The sequence below is a fragment of the Medicago sativa genome, chromosome 7, assembly GCF_051527215.1.
Source record: "Medicago sativa cultivar Bolivia chromosome 7, Bolivia_mono, whole genome shotgun sequence".
Classification (NCBI taxonomy): Eukaryota; Viridiplantae; Streptophyta; class Magnoliopsida; order Fabales; family Fabaceae; genus Medicago; species Medicago sativa.
In genome coordinates this window covers 96,540,752-96,558,146 of record NC_140755.1, presented here as the reverse complement: position 1 = coordinate 96,558,146, position 17,395 = coordinate 96,540,752, and the positions used below count along the sequence as shown (strand labels likewise).

General features: G+C 34.5%; 1 protein-coding gene across 1 annotated transcript; it reads right to left on the bottom strand.

Annotated features, from left to right (window-relative positions):
• Positions 1-2,940: 2,940 nt before the first annotated feature.
• LOC146910765 (kinesin-like protein KIN-5C) lies at positions 2,941-9,304 on the bottom strand. The gene is made up of 23 exons (XM_085730838.1): positions 9,075-9,304; positions 8,832-8,961; positions 8,567-8,725; positions 8,077-8,426; positions 7,857-7,995; positions 7,647-7,744; positions 7,394-7,550; positions 7,122-7,191; positions 6,942-7,018; positions 6,645-6,698; positions 6,456-6,536; positions 6,260-6,371; positions 6,052-6,138; positions 5,782-5,957; positions 5,421-5,582; positions 5,209-5,316; positions 4,916-5,074; positions 4,745-4,828; positions 4,420-4,625; positions 4,241-4,342; positions 3,907-4,016; positions 3,495-3,646; positions 2,941-3,409 (listed from the first exon to the last, which is right to left on the bottom strand). Exons 1-23 carry the CDS (start codon positions 9,122-9,124, stop codon positions 3,209-3,211), a joined length of 3,024 nt encoding a protein of 1,007 aa, XP_085586964.1. The 5' UTR covers positions 9,125-9,304; the 3' UTR covers positions 2,941-3,208.
• Between the last annotated feature and the right edge of the window lie 8,091 nt (positions 9,305-17,395).

The window sequence follows — 17,395 nt, the reverse complement described above, 5'->3', positions numbered from 1 at the left end:
AAGTGTACTTTCATCTTAACTAAGTTTCCGAAGGGGTAGTTTGTCGGATTGACTTATAAGAAAAATTCTCATAAACAAAATTCGAGTTTTTGTTTCACTCTTGGTACAATTTGATCATATCTAACGGTCCACTTGACTTTATTTAATATTGTAAGTCGGTTTGGGTCCGTTTCAATTCAGGTACCTTTTTTGTTTCTTTTCCTCTTTTACGGATAACTAATTTTCATAGATAACTATGGAACAAAGTGTAACTAATTTCCTCGATTATCGCATATCAATACATAAAAATGTTTCTTTTACATATATAAACATATAAAATTTCTTTTGTGTAACTAATTTATTTGTTGGGACATGAACAAAGTCATCTTCAACCTCCTTCAAAAAAAAAAGTCATCTTCAACCTCTTGTGGGTCGACCCACGGTAGAAACGGGTAAAAACGCGGGTCATAATTCAGCAGCGTTTTATGCCGTTTTACAACACCGACTCATGCGTTTTTTGTGTGAATTTCAACCAGAAAACAATCTCTAATCATTTAAACACAACATTATCAAGTTTTAAACAGAAAAATGTGAGATTTTAATTTAAAATCTTGGATCTATGAACCTCAAAAATCGAAATAGTTTTTGTTTGATTTCTCTCTCTATGATTGTCGAAAAAACACAACCAGTAAATTCATATGATCATTTTCTACATATACACTATGATGCTGTGCATCAATTTGTTACATATCAACACTCAAAAAGTTGCTAAAAAATGAATATGAAAAATATAAAATTCGAGAGAGAAAATAAAAAATTGGAAAATATAATAACACGAGGCTTTCATACATGTAGGAAATTCTAGAATTTGAAGAGGAGGAAGACTAGAAGAGGGAATGTAAAGAGATGCTAATGAACAATTGCATGTTAATTTTTTAAGGGTGTATTTGCAATTACAGAATTTAATTTACTAGTGTTGTAATTTTGTTTATTTTAATAACATTGTTAGTGGATGACTATGATTGGCGACACATCACATGGGCAACCTCACCCATCTTTATGTAATGGGTAATGAAGTTGCCACCATTAGAAAAATATAAAATTTCCATCAAGTTAAACCAATCTCTCATATTGAACAAATTGGCTATTTCTTGCAAGTCTAATTTTGATTGGAAGGAATATTGCAAGTCTAATCTTCTTTGGTTTTGGAGGAATAAGGATTTGCATATCTTGAATTTTGTGGACCACATAAACCATGGATTGTAGTTCAACAAATAATAAGTTGGACTATCCTTCCAAATTCAATGTGATTGGTTGAATTAGTTGCATGATAATAAGATGCATTATAATACTGTGTTGCATAATACTCCCTCCGTCCCAATTTATTTGACCCCTTGGCTCATTTCACACAGATTAAGAAAAATGTATAAATAAAGATGAAAGTGGAATATATTGTATTGGGAATGATAAAAGTAGTATTATTTAGTGTTATATTGTATTGGGAATGATGAAAGTTGTATTGAAAATTGAAATGGGTCAGTTATTTTGGGACACTTTTTTTTAGAAAATGGGTCAGTTATTCCGGGACGGAGGGAGTAATAAGTTGCATGATGTCTCGAAACAACAAATTTTCATTATATGAACTATCCTTTCAATGGGATGGGTTGAATTAGATACGAATGGTGAAATTAGAGGCGGATCGAAGTCAGTTTGTGGAGGCTTTGTTGCTGCAATTGGCTTGGTTAGGGGGCTAAGGGATGTGGAGCATGTATCGACTCAGAAGCGGTCGTGGATAATTTGAAAGGAGGCAAGACAGGTGGCGTGGTGAGTTGGTGATTAATTCAGAAAATTCAGAGCTTGTTAGAATCGGATTGGGAGGTCAAAGTTTGTCATTCATATCCTGAAGTTAACAATGTACGGATGCTCTAGTCAATAATATGGGGCTGTGATAGTGACGATTTTTGGTGTTTGATTGAGCCTTGTCAGAGTCAGATTAATCAGTCTTTAATAACTAATGTTAGGGGAGATTCTGCTCCGCATGTTATGTTATAATTTCTTTTTTCCGGGGCTTAAGTCTTCTCTGTTTCAAAAAAATTTAAAAAATATTTACTATAACGCTGCTTGTTATAGCTTTTTAAAGGGAAAAAATCACTTTGTAACCAAAAAAAAAGGGAAAAAGTCACTTTTAAAAGTTTTGCGTTTATTTGTTATAACTTTTTAAAAAAAGCATAATAAAAAATCTAAAATAGTCAAATAGCAATTTTTCATAAAATAGATTTTTTTAGATGAGAGAGAAAAATAAGTGTCCAAAAATTAAGATAATTTTGTAACAAAAAAATCTCATTTTATAGTTGTATTCAAACAAAATAAATCATTGAAAAAAATAATTTTTACCATGATAATCAAACACAAAAATTGTGTTTTTTTATAAAATCTCAAAAATTAATCCACAATATTGAATGGTCTTTTTACCCCCAGACCTTACATATATTATTGAATGTTACCGGTGTTATATCTCCCTCCCAAAAAGGAGCATCACGAATATAATTCAGCCGATCACAACACACTACTTGACACAATAAATGGAGGTGTGGCAAAAAACAAGAAGCTCAACAATAAATAAATCATGCATTGAAAAGTGCCACCTTTGTCATAAAGTCGATGGACTTAACATTTGTTAGGACCTAAAATATATTATTTTTGAAGGAGGGGACCCAACAATACAAGGAACAACCAACTTGCACCTGAATTTTGTTCATGTCTCAGTCTCACCGCATTCTCAATTAACCCGAATCCAGTGAACAATCTTCATATTATACTAAAGTGAAATATTAATATTTTTGAAGGAAGTTAATGTTTAAAAAGTTGAAAGTTATATGCTGCAGTACTCGATAGATATAGCATACAAAAATTGTACAACTTTAAGATTGTAGCATAGTCAAAAACTCTAAGCCACCAAGATTGAAAAAATAACACCATTGGAATAAGATAGATAAAAATACACCGCCCCTTCCCCATGGGGGAGGAGTTGCCAAAAATAACTATTATTTGAGCTATATTTCATCCCAAGATGGGATTTAGACACAAGTACACTGCCTTAGATATCACATTACATCCTTTAATATTAACCAGATTTCGCATTCTTCAAACTATTTCAAATGTGATGCTACAAATAAAGATACAAATTTGATTCCACAACAGACAACCGAGCAAGTTGATACCACCACCATTAATTCAATTGGGTGAGAGGAGAACGTGGAATAAGAGACGGTTTCAACTCCTTTACATCAGAAGAAGATTCATATGAATTATTTTCCCGGAATTCCTCAAGAAGGGCTTCAATTGGCAAGGTTCGAAGAGAGTCTATTGTACCCTTACTTGGAACCTCAGGCTCACATCTTACTGGTGTTGTACCACTAGGCTCATAGTCCTGCAAGACACAACACAAATCAACAATGATTATGATTCTGTTAAGTAATATCTATATTTGATCATTGGACCACAAAATAACCTACCATATAATTCTGCTGAAAAGTTTCACATGCCCTGTGTTCAATGGAAGCAGCTTGCCCTGAGTGATTCTCTCTAAACATCTCAAGTGTATTTGCATGGCTTTTCACAACATTTAAGACGCTACATACAGATTCACGTTCTTCTGCAGATGTGGCTGGAAAAAATACGCCAAGAAAAAGGATCACATGAATGCAAAATATATATAATAACTTAAGAAATAGAAAGGATGGAATGATGGTGAAATGCACTTCGTAAATGTATTATACTGTTATATCTATGATATTTGCAGGCATTATCGGTCAAATATATTTGGATGTAATCATGATCGCACAACTTCAGCTGCAATTTGCAAATGGTAAATTTTGATAGAATAATGTCAAATTATAGGACCAATATCCAGACCACAATACTCACCATCGAACTGCTGCAAAAAATCATCAGTGTTCTTTGCCACATCTTCCTCGGCTGCTGCTCGTGCAGAATTGACCTCTGCAACATGCTGCACATGGCTCTCACAAGCGTTCCTGTACCAAAGTAATTGATATCACGTTGCATAAAACCTATTGATTAATGAGATAACGACAATAACTAAAGCTTACAATTGACCATAACTAAAGCTTACAATTGACCAAAGCTAATGCCATATAACTCACTCCCCCGCATCCCCATATATCCCAAATTAACATCATATGCCGAACACATTATACAACAAAAAATATATATCTGTGATAATCAATCCACCACACACCTGATAAGTGACTCTGTCGCAAAAATATGTTTGGCCCCTAACTCATTTACAGCCTCATGTGTCCTCTTCACTTGTCCAAAAGCCGAATGAGCAGTACTAACACTACAGGAATTAAACAGGAGTGTTAGAATGTGACTAAGAGGATGTAGACCAAAAAAACTAGGAGAAATAACACATACCTTTGCTGCAGGAGTACCTCCATACGGCAATGCTTTGCTGCAGAGTAATCAGCAGTATCTTTTGCGTCTTTTTCTGCTTGTATGCAAAAGGACTGCCATTTCCTTTTTGCATTGGTTGTAATATCTTCCACTGATGACACATGTCCATCGAAGAATGACTTGTTCTTTATGCCACTCTCCCTAAGATCAACAAGCTTTGAGTCTACCTGCAAGACCAACCAATAACCATTAGATGACACAACCAAAAAAAAGTAGATCTCAAAAATCATCCATGAAGGCCAAGAAAAATATAATAATGTATAAGAAAAGATCGCCAAAAACTGACAAGATGGACTTGACGACGAATGTGATCAGAAATCAAGCTAGTCATATCAGCAATGAGTTTCTCCGACTCGGATTTTGATTGCTCCTGTACAGAATAGAACAAGATGTCAATATTAGATGATAACGATCATAACCATCTTCCAAACAACATATGTTAATGCAACATTATAACCTCGTAAGCTTTCTTAAAATCATCAATGCTCTCTGTTTGCATTTGGTCAGCCCGTGCTACAAACTCTTCAAGATTTTTTGATTCTTCAAAAAGCTTTTCAACTAATTCTTCCGATCGCTCAGAAATCTCCTTTATTTGTTCCACGCTAAGATTGAATCTCTTTAATTCACAATACACACAACAAAAACACAAAGTAGATAAAGATCATTAGTCAAAACAATCAAAGAATGAATTAAAGGGAATATGACAAAACAAGGAAACAATAAACACAAAGAACAACTTCAAGCACATACATTGCGTACTTCCCTAGCAAAAAGTGTCAATTCACCATGTTGTGTTGAAAGACAGCTCTGAAGCTCGTCAAATATTGAGCCAGCTTCTGTGGCCGCAGTTGTAAGGAACTGATTCATAAGAAACAAGTAGCTTTCTTAGTGTTGAAAACAATGAAAAGTGGACAAAGTAATTAATAATACAATAAAAAGGTGTTGGAGAAGATGAAACATACTTCTTCAATTGAATGACCGTGGGAGGATATGGCAGATGATAACTCCTCCAACGATGCATCTGAGCTTGCCTTATGCAAACGCACAACATTTTGCACTGCCTCAATATGAGACACATACACCGCCCTCAGGTCTTTCATTTTCTCTTTCAAATCGATAGCCGCCTACAGGCAACAAAAAAAGGATTAAGGATTCTAAATAAAAAGACAAATGTCAAACAATGAATTGGAAAACCAGACAAGAAGCTCAAGTGAATCTAACAAGTACAAAAAGCCCAACAAAAAGAGGCTTTAAGAATTTGAATCAAAGCATGAAAGAGTGTCAACAACAAGAACAGCGGCTTTGGATATGTTATGTGTGCACCTTATCATGAATTCCCAAAAAGGAATGGCAGAGCTTCTCCACACCTTGTAGATGTCCGTTCTGTTCAGACAACGATGTTGTAACAGTGTTGCAAAGAGAACCAACCTTCTGGGCAAGTTCCGCTTGAAAATTGTTCACTACAGCTCTATTATCTGAGCTGAGTTTATCTTCTCTACCTATAAAATTACCGGAGACATAAATAAATATAATATACATCAAAAATACATTTAGATTCTTAACCAATCAAAACAGAGAAAATAAACCACCTACCAATTTTCGCAAATAATGAAGCATTATCCTGAAGAGCTTTCTCTAAATCAGCTCGTAAAACACATGCTTGATGAGCTAGGGCATTTTCTGTTACACATAGTTAACATTAACCCAATGGTCCCAGTCATTACAGAACTTTAACAATACCTCACTCAAATGAACATTACAGAAGAAACAGTGATATAAAAACAAACACAGTCCTGAATACCTGCTTTTCTCTGTTCAGATATGATGAACTCCTTTTCATTGAGGGTATATCGACACTTCTTTAGTTCTTCCTCTCTATTGGCAAGCACCTTGCTAGTCTTGTTCAAGTTTTTCTGTGTGATTTATAATATTTCCCTTAAAGTTGTTATGTCGAATGTAATGACAATAAAGAGACGGAGAAAACAATGATATCAGACCTCAGTGGTATCAAGTTTGTTGCTTAAATCGGAGCACTGACGAACTTGATCATCATACTTGTTTCTCATATCCTCAAGTTGCTGGTTGAAACATACAAAAAAAAAGTCAAGCATTACAGAGACAACAAGCAGGCACTTGTTAACTTAAACAAGACTATAGATAGTCCATAGTTTTTTAAGAAAACAAACCTTCTGATAAGATTCAATTGTGATGCCCATCTGCTCAATCTGATCAGCCATAGCCTTAACAGAAGAAACGCATACATCAATATAAGGGACTTAGAGTAGTGGGTTAAATGGATCGATCATGCAATATGTTGAAATGAAATAAAATAAAAAATGTCCAAGACATTAAAAATAAAATAAAAAAACATCAATGATTTCAGCAGCTGATAGTTACATAGACCAAAAGTGTCGGTCTTGATGAATTTGTTGAAATAGTCATATCGCTACAGTTGGAAACAAACCAAGACTAAGAAGGACTACCTTCTTCTCAATCTCTTCCTGATAGTATCTTTCCTTTGGAATATAGACCCCATTTTTCTCACGAGTAGCATAAACCTCTGAAAAGGATCACAAATTTTGTCAACAATGCAGAACTGAGGTAAGAAATCTAAGGATTCACGGTAATTCTTACTTCATCAACAAAATAACAAAGCAACTCACCTGACTTAAGGCGTTCAATTTCACCGTAAAGATCCTTGATAAGAGTTGATTTCATCATTTTTTGGTTGACCTAAACCAATTAGAATATAAAAGCAGGTGAAAAACAATGCTATAGGCATGAAAATGAATCTTATAAAAGGAGTCGCTCAGCCATACATGTATCATTAATGTATTGGATAAAAGGCCATCAAATACATGACTGAAAGAATATTTTCATTTCAAGAAAAATACTGACAGGATTTAAAGTACTAAAGTCACGATCAACAACAAACCTCTGGCTTATTTTTAATGTTCTTTGCCCTATGTGCATAATCCAATGTGCTCAAAGTTTCTTCTAAGCAATGAACAGCGGGGGATACTGTCGCTATAATGCACGTCTTGGTTCTTCCCCCAAGTGAATCACGAAGTAAACGAGTCAACTTGCTATCCCTAAATATCAATGTATATTCATGTAAGCATACAGCAAAAGGGATAATGTCACAGAACCATTGAATGACGCGTTATCAAAAGTTCAAAAGTAAAAACCTGTATGGAATATGACCAAGGTGCTCCACAAGGGCATTAATCACTCGCCCTAATGTAAGCAAACTTTTATTAATCTCTCCAGCTTCTCTAGCACGACCCTAACAAATATTACAAAGCTCAAATTATTAAGTGTAATTTTTTAACATTTATTATGAAACCCCTGTGATGTAGTGTACATGATAAACAACTAGTATGATCCGAATGTATTACCTCCCTAGCGCCGGAACGAGATATATTTTCTGAACCCGCAAGATCCACCAAATTCAGTTTACCACACTTAATTAGTTCTTCACCTTCAGGGGTTGCTTCTTTGATGTGGATTGTAATTGAAAACAACGAATGTGAACGACTGAATAGCAAAATAAAGTGTTAGTAACAGAAATTCAATTTTTCAATATAACAATGACAGAAACAGAAAAGAAACAATCACCTGGATTGTTTGTTAAGTAAAGTTTCTGCAGTGCGTCTTTTGGAAGACCCTCTTTCGAGAAGAGTATAAATTTCACTCGCACACGTCACAATTTCTTCCTCCAACCCTCTCACAAGAACTCCACCTTTACCATCCTCCATAAGAGGCAGCTGCTTTTTTTGCTTCTCCTCCAAACTAACCTTTGAAATTTCCTCCGGAGCAAGCAAATCAGTAATCTCCTCATTATACAATTCTAAAAACGTAACTTTCACACTATACTCAGCATTCTGACCCTCGAGCGTGTCAAAAATCTGCTTAACAGCCCTCGGAATCACTCCTGCTTCTGGAGGCAACTCCCCATTCGGCCCACTCTACAATAAAAATCATTAAATAAAGTCATTAGCATCACTAAACCATGTATGTGTAGATTATTACTTAATTACTCAATACTTAATGATTAATTAAACTTTGATTCTGTTTATGCAGTAAAGCATTGGACGCAAAATTATACCTTGGATCTTTTGCATTCTCCTTCCATGGTAAATGTTTTTCCGGTACCGGTTTGACCATAAGCAAAAATAGTACAATTAAATCCTTCTAATACTTCATTTACTATCGGTGTAACAGCTTGTTCATAAAGTTCTCTTTGTTGTGCAGAAGGACCAAAAACCTAACCAAAAAAATGCAACAAATTAAACTTGACAACACACTAATTACCCAGTCTACCATTAATTAATTCCCTAATAACTTCTAAAAAACGTTTAGAAATGATTAACCTTGTCGAAGGTGAAAACCCTATCGATGTGTTTGCCGGCAATATTCTGAGAAACAGCAACTTCTCTACTGTAATCGTTACAAGTCACCACTTGCGGCGCATTGCTTCGTAACTCGTCGTCACTAAACGGCCTTCAAATTATCGATTCCAGTGTTAGATTTTGAAATGCAAAAAAAAACAAAAACAAAAATAAAATTGAAAAATTAAGAAGAAAAAATGAACGAAATGAAAGGGATTATTCTACCTGCAACGAAGTAGAACTTGAACGTTAACACCTTTTTCTTTACCAGACATTTTCGATTAATTTGGTGTTCGTAGATCTGAATATTGAATTTTGCAGTGTTTTTTTTTTTTTTTCTTTCTCTTCTGTGTGTGTGAAAATGAGAGCGGGGTAAGGGAATGGTAGCGTTCGGGATTTGAATTTTGAAAGACGCTCTTCTCTTTTTGCCCTTTAGATCTACGACTCAACGTTTTGGATTTTTTATTAACTAACGGTACTCTCTATATATTTCCTTTGTCTTCACAATTTTGCCATTGTCGTTTTGGGTTTTTGATTTTAAGTTTAGGTTTGTCAAAGGGTAAAATCGTGACTTCATCAAAGTGTGCTTATTGGTTTAGTGTGTGTAACTTAGCAATAGGCCCAACTCATCAAAATTTCTTGAAAATTGCTTTTCTGACATAGAATACTTCCTATTGACACATGGAAATGATCAAATTACCCCCAGCAGTTGTTAACTGCCGCTGGAAAAAACGCCGGTAGTTAACTACCGTTGAGTTCCAGCGGTTGTTAATTACCGCCGAAGTTGAATGTAGCGGTTGTTAACTGCCGCTACGTGCTTAACATTTTCCAGAAGCTCATTTCCATCTTCCTTATTTTGTGTCTTTCACCAATTTTAACTTTCATTTTCATCTAAAATTTTTATCAAATAACCAATTGAAATTTCTTCTAAAATTTTCATCTAATAATACCTAAACATATTCATCTAATATTTAACAGGAACATGGTAAAATTAAAACGCAAGAAATAATATAAAACGAACGTACGTATATGTCATAGAAATAGGAAAATGTATGGAACATGTCATAATAATACATCATGATCATCATAGTCAAAAAATACATAAAAAAATCCTGATACTAATCAGCCCTGCCTACCCTGCCTCTGCTGCCCCCTGCGCCGCCTGGAAATCTGATAAGTAAGGACATGCTCAGTAGCACTAACTATCTGCATGACCTCCTGGACAACCTCCTCTTTGGTCATCTCGCCATGTCTGGCCACAATATCTCGGGCTATGTGCGTCACATCCCGGACGATCGTCAGTGTGTCAGGCATCTCCCTGGCATGCTCCTCCTCAATCAGCTGCTCCACGTTGGCCGGCCTGGGAGGGGAACCCTCATCAGGTGGGAGAATGCGAGGGTGAGAGACTCTGGCATACCAAGCCATGTAGCCAGGAAAATGCTGCCATGGTGTCTCACACCTATCTACCCAAGCAGGTACAAGCCATGGCCGAGCGTCCATCAACACAGTGGTCAGCATCTGTGTAGGCACCTGAGGGACAACTGAAGGATGTCTGGGAACGTCCTGGACAAAGGAGAACTGCCTCTTCACCCGCTCAGGCAAATGACGGTACACCCTCGCATAGAGCACGTATCATCGCATGGGTCACAGTCGAATACCCAACGTGTATCAAACCATGGAGGTCAGACCCCTCCACAGGCTCCCAAAACCACCTCAAAGCCGCCTCCGGCTTATCAAGCTCCTTCAACCTTTTCCCTGCGTTTACGCACTTATAACCTGCATCATGCCACATCTGAAATTCAAATTAAATAAGACATTGTCACTATTTTAAATAACTAAAACACTTACGCTACATTATTTTAAATAAGTAAAACACTTACGCTACGTTATATTAATTAATTAAATCACTTACGCTACCTTATTTTAATTAATTAAACAACTTACGCTACCTTATTTTAATTAATTAAACCACTTACGTTACGTTATATTAATTAATTAAATCACTTACGCTACGTTATTTTAATTAATTAAACAACTTACGCTACGTTATTCGGATCAACCACCTGGGAGGAGTCATCCACATGTGCCTGTGAGCCCTCTCCATGTATCATCGGGTCCCTGCGCCTCCGAGTCTTAGGGACGTACGGGTCTTCAGCCCTCTTTTCTCTCCGAGCACTAGCGGTACTCGCCTCTTTACCTCTCCGAATCCTATCCTCTCTAATAACCCGCTGCTGCTCATCCGTATCCCTAGCCATATCTGTACAAAATAAATTTTAAAAAACATAAATAAGTTGACAATGTATTTAAGAATACAATGTATCTACGCATTTACTTAAGGCATCGAACATAGGCGAACATAGGCATGCATACAATGTATTTAAAACTTTTAAGGCATTGAACATAGCAAGTAACATGTAACGTATCAAAAAGGAAACTTAGGCATTCTAAAACAATATTTCCTCACTTATGCATTTTAACAAACACCTTATGTGCATTCTAAATTAGGAGCACAATTAGTGTTATTTGAAATCTAAACAACTACATTGTACCTAAACCTACTCTAAACAACAATTCCAGCATAAACAATACATTAAAACATCTAAATCATAGTTAATTTTCAATTTTCTAACCTAACCTAAAACTACCTAAAACTAACATTTTGCTCAAAATTATGAAAACTAACACCCTAAACAAACTACATTGCATGTAAATAGGAAAGAATGAACTTACATGTGAATTAATTGATGAAATTTGGCTCAAATTCGTGAAGTACAAGTTTTGAGAAATTTGGAATAGAGTTGAATGTGTTTGTGTTTCTGGAAAATGAAGAAATGGGGGTTTTGGTGTTGTTTAACCGCAGAACTCAGCGGCAGTTAACAACCGCTGGCAGCCAGCGGTAGTTAACTACCGGCGTGTTTCCCAGCGGTAGTTAACTACCGCCAGGGGCATTAAGGTCATTTCCATGTGTCAATTGGAAGTATTCTTTGTCAAAAAAGCAATTTTCAAATTTCTTTTCGCAATTTTTCATGTATTTGTGGATTCAACAATTTTTTAATATATAAAATAATATAAAAGACAATGAGTTTATAAATATATTTAAAAAATCATTATATATCATTATATCAAAAAAATTGAATTTATATCATTTTACATTTCAACTAATTTGCCCCAAGATCTATGCTACAATGATCAAGATTAAGGGCTTTCATCAATTTCAAACTTGACTCCATGTCTAGCCTTTTTATTAGCAATCGGCTCTTCAGGATCAAGGTTTTCAACAAGGTACAAGTCATCATCTCCTACTACCTCATAACCTGCCGCCTGACTTAGTTCATTAAAGGTAATCATCATACCGACAAATCTTTCATCCCATTTTTCTACATTTTGTCGGCGGTGTTGTCTCCATATCATGGAAGTGGGAGGAATTTGACAGTCATCCTATATATATACCGTCATAAAATGGTTGTCATTCACGTGAGCTACACATGTCATTCAGTTTATATGTAATGGTGCACCGCATAGAGGGAAAAAGGTTCTCGATCACCCTTTCTCGATGGACAGTCGAACAACCATATGTTTGTATCTCTATGCAACGAGGAAACCATGTCCGGCATGAACACCCATTTTTTCGGTGGAGTAAGACCAATACTATCACCGGTAAAAACATGCAACACCTAGTTGAATTGATTGTTCAACCCAATCACTCGATAGTAACATTCAATTTCTTCACCGTTAAGCTCTTTTTGAAGTTAGTAATGGATCATTTGATAATCATCAACGATTATGTCACGTAGGCCCGCAACTGTATGGAATCCACAATGACCATCACCAGTTACATCAACCACATTCTCAATACATGCATGCATGAACGATGGGATTCGGTCTTTGCGTGGGAAGTTGACTTTAATCGGAAGTTATTTGAGTTTAATCATAATTGCCCTAAGAGGATTATAAGACATGTTACATTAACATGCACTTTTTCTGCTTGCCCATGTTGACTTGGTATACGAAACTTGTGTGTTTGGATCCCGAAAGTCAACATGCTCGTAGAGTGAAGGTGGTCGCTCTGTTGATCGTACAATATGTTTATCCTTCTTTAGCGTGCCCTTCGTGTTGACCTTTCTTTGAGGAGAACTTATAGATTAAAGGTGGCTCCGGTAATATAAGTTGTTGAAACTACTCTTTAATATGCATATTCATGTTGTAGTCAGCAACATGTTACTAGCATAGTTCGGATTATATATCGAACACATATACCACTGTTCGGAGAATATTATCCAAACTACTCCTTTCATGATACATCCACGTAGAGGAAATATGTTGCATAGGCCGTGAGACCTCACGTTTCGAATTATATAATATGAAATGTGTATATGTTGCTCGGATTATATAATCAAGAGTGAACCAGTACTAGAAATAAATACATAAAATAAACATAAGAGGCATTAAACCAAGCAGAGTTAAAAATATCAGACCTGAAGCAAATTCCATTATGCTAGAAGAGATAAATCTACCTTGTTATCCTTAGGATCACCTTCGTACTTAAACTACGACCTATTCCAATGAGTGTAAATTCCTTCTAAACAAATAGGGGTGTCGTTCTTGATCTTCCTGACAATTGTACACACAAACAGTAGTTTGTAAGTGATGGAAATTAAACAATCACACTTAGATCTATATGTACCACGCCCAACTACTAGATCAGCCTCATATGCGAGAAAATGCATGGTGTTCCTTAATATGTTTATAATCAACTTAGACCACAACATTTTTCCTTTAAACCTAGGTTCAACCATTATCATGCTCGTCTGGAACGACTCGTGTATCTGAGTATATAGTGACTCTAACATGTTGTGAACAGATTTCCAGTTTGTACTTGAATCATCCACATTGCTAGCTAGATACTTCCATAAATAGGTGTGCTTGGTTCATTTAAAAAACATAATGAAGAACCATGGATTGCTATCCAATGGATATAAACACCAACTTAGACACAATTTACTACAATGGGGGAAGCCCATTGTATTCAGTGTTCGGGTTGATGTCACATTATCTAACCTGAAGGATGAGCCGGACCAAATTAATCGTCGACCCTACCATAAAGACATGAGAATGGTGGAAAGTATTGAGTATTGCCGTCCATCGACCGACTCGACTAGAAGCATCCAATTCACCCAGTTGAAGCTCAAGAATGACGACAACGTGAGAACTATGTTCCCGATGTCTGGTCAGTACAGTTTTAAATGACCGGTTGAGTTGGACACTTCCTTTGTCGGATCTTTTGAAGATATTCGGGAAAGTTTGATTCAACCTAGGATTTGCAAAGAAATCAGGGCTTGCATGGATAAACTAAAGGAAGATTTAAGTTTGGTCGATCCATGATCTTTTGTGTGTTTTAATTATGTTATTTTATGTTGTTGAATTATTTATTTTGTTGAAATTGTTATTTATGATGTATGTTTTTGAAATTAAATTTTTTATGTTCTGATTCCTCCAAATCTCAAGTTTTAACAAATTCTATAAATTGTTCAGATTATACAATTTAAAATACCTTTCGAAATGAATTTGGATTATATAATCAAAATCATCGCAAATGTGGGTTGTGTTGTAACAAGCAAGGTTTGGGCTATTAATAACCTTGCATCCTTCAATATTTTCATTCATTTTTCACTTTTCATTCCTTCTACAAAATTATTTCTTAAATATTTCTTAAATTTTGCCTTCTAGTCTCTTTAAAAAATGTCATCAAGTTTTAGTCCCTCGAATATTTCTTGTCGCCATTTTTTGTTCTTACTTTTATGTAAACTTACATGTATCGTTCAAAATTTTGATTTACTATTTGCAGTCATGTTTGACACATTATAGAAATCTCCTGTGCAAATTGTTTTGTTAACAAATGATGAATTTAATATGAATTTTACTTTATTTTTTAAAATATGAATTTTTTGTTACCAGCGCTTAAAAATTCATATTTAATTTATATAATGTTAAAAAAATTATAAATTTTAGTGTGATTGATTGTTATAATATTCAAAATATTTTTGTAAAAATTCATTCAAAATATTAAAGGTACACGTGAATTAACTTAAATATAGGGACCAAAGGGAGGGTAAACATTTGGATGACCGAAACTTGTTGGAAATTTTTAGAAGGATTAAAAACGAAATTTGAGACATTTGTGTAACCTACAACTCAAAATTGAATGTACGAATGACCAACTTGTTTACCAATTTGATGAGTTGGTGAACGACAATGATCATGTTTTAGCTAGTGGATCAAAAATCTCTTATTCAGAATCAGAATTGATTGGAAGCTATGATGATGATGACGACGACATTATGATATCAAACATGATAGCTATGTCGGAGGATTTGTTACTGGACTTCAACCGTCTAAATGGTGGTGCATTATTCCCTTAGTTGTGTCTACACAAAAGAGATATCCTAGTTTAAGCTGGTTTAGTTTTGAACCAAACCTCAAATAATATATGATTCAATGATTTTTTCTAATGGGTGCAATACAACACAGAATAAATATTATAAACTGCTCATCTTTATATTTACAAATTGCTCTTTATTGGTTTTTTCTTTATATCGAAAAAGTGAGCCGTTGATAATCTTTATTCAATGCAACATTGCATACATTAAAAATCTCATTGAAAAATCATATACAAGTTGATGTTTTCTTAATTTTATATTTTTATTTTTAGATATCTATTTATGATATATTGGGTAGACATGGATTTGTATATGTTTTCTTAATTTTATATTTTTATTTTTAGATATCTATTTATGATATATTGGGTAGACATGGATTTGTATGTTTAGTTTATGATTTTTTAACCGTGAGCGTTGTCGGTTATATTTTGTGTCAAGGCATTTGATTGAAAAATTAATTTTTGATGAATCTGACATTGATTAAAAATAGGTATTGAGGTGACTAATTTTGAAAAAATAATATACCTTTTTTTTTCTATGAAAAACTCATTTTTTTTTTAGAAAAATAAAACTTATTTTATTGTCTTACATTTTTTGAAACTCAATTTTAAAAATTATAACAATCATAAAAACTTACAAATGATCATATATGGAAGAGAGGCAGAAGAATTCTCCAAGTTCACATACTCTCTGAGATGGAAGAGAGAAAGAATAAAAAAAAAAAAATTGACAAAGAGAAAGAATAAAAACTTGTTTGATCTCAATAGAGTAAATTAATTTTGAAAAGTTAGTGGTCATGATATATTTTGTACGAAACTTTTGTGATTTTTATGACTTATGTTTTTAAATATATATTATGATACTTTATTCAAAAAAAAAATATATATATATTATGATACTCTTAGGTTGATATATATTTTTTAAACTATTTTGTATTTTGACACGTTTGTTGTAAGACTAGTTAGCTTTTTTAATGTAATTACAATTTTGTTTTATTTTGTTTCATTATTATAGTGGATATGTATACGAGAAAGTCTTGGTTGGACACATACCCAACACTTCAATTTTGGTCACATACTCACAAAAAACTAATAAAAAGTATTTAGTCACATCAATTGATATATTATAATTTTATTTTTCTTTAATTTTTTTCTTGCCTTTGTGAGTGTGCTCAAATATTTTTATTTGGGTTTGTGCCCAACCAAGTGTTCCTCCATGACCATGAGTAAAGCAATTTAATATGTGTCTTGATCGTGGGTACACTCTAAGACTTCACCTAACAACTTGAAAATATTGTAGCCTTAAGCTATTCGCCATTGGAACTACGAACTTTCATGGCTATAACAAGTTTTTTCATCAAAATATTGTTTTTCGACCTTTTTTTTGTTGATAAAGTAGTCTAGTGGTTAGAATTCACCTTTTTCAAGGTGAATAAGTGGGGTGTCCGGGGTTCGAACCTCGGCCCCTGCATATAACAATGCATGTCCCTGCCAAACGAGCTATGTTCACGGATTTTTCGTCTTTATATGTCAAAGTTCTTGTAACATTTGACATGGCAAAAAAAAAATTATCATTATCATTTTGCTTGTCGGCTGTATGTGCTAAAAATCATTAATTTTGGAGAGTAATTGCCACGGACGTGGCTTGCAACTCAATGTCACTCACCTCATCCGGTATTTCTATAGACAACAATTTTTACATGTATTATTATGGATTGAATTTTTACATTGAGGAGTATTTGAATTAGAAACAGATTCAAACTCCTATCATGTCTTCTTTTTCTTTAAATTCATCAATTTAATCTTCAAGTATTTTTTTTTTTTTGGCAAAGGCACACTTAGACCATTTTATTAACTAGACTCTTGACCCGTGCGACCGCACGGGTCTGTTAGGAGTTTAGACTGTTATATTTTTTTACAACCAATATTGAATTGTTATTAACATATTAAGTTATATAATCTAACATCCACCACATGACAATCAAATATAATGTTGTTGATTTGAGCAGACGCTATTTTTAGTGAAAATGACATTGAAAAGAGCACAGGAAGGAACATTTTCCTTGTAGAAAAGAGCATGCCAATTTGAACTCAGTGAGAACTATTTCTT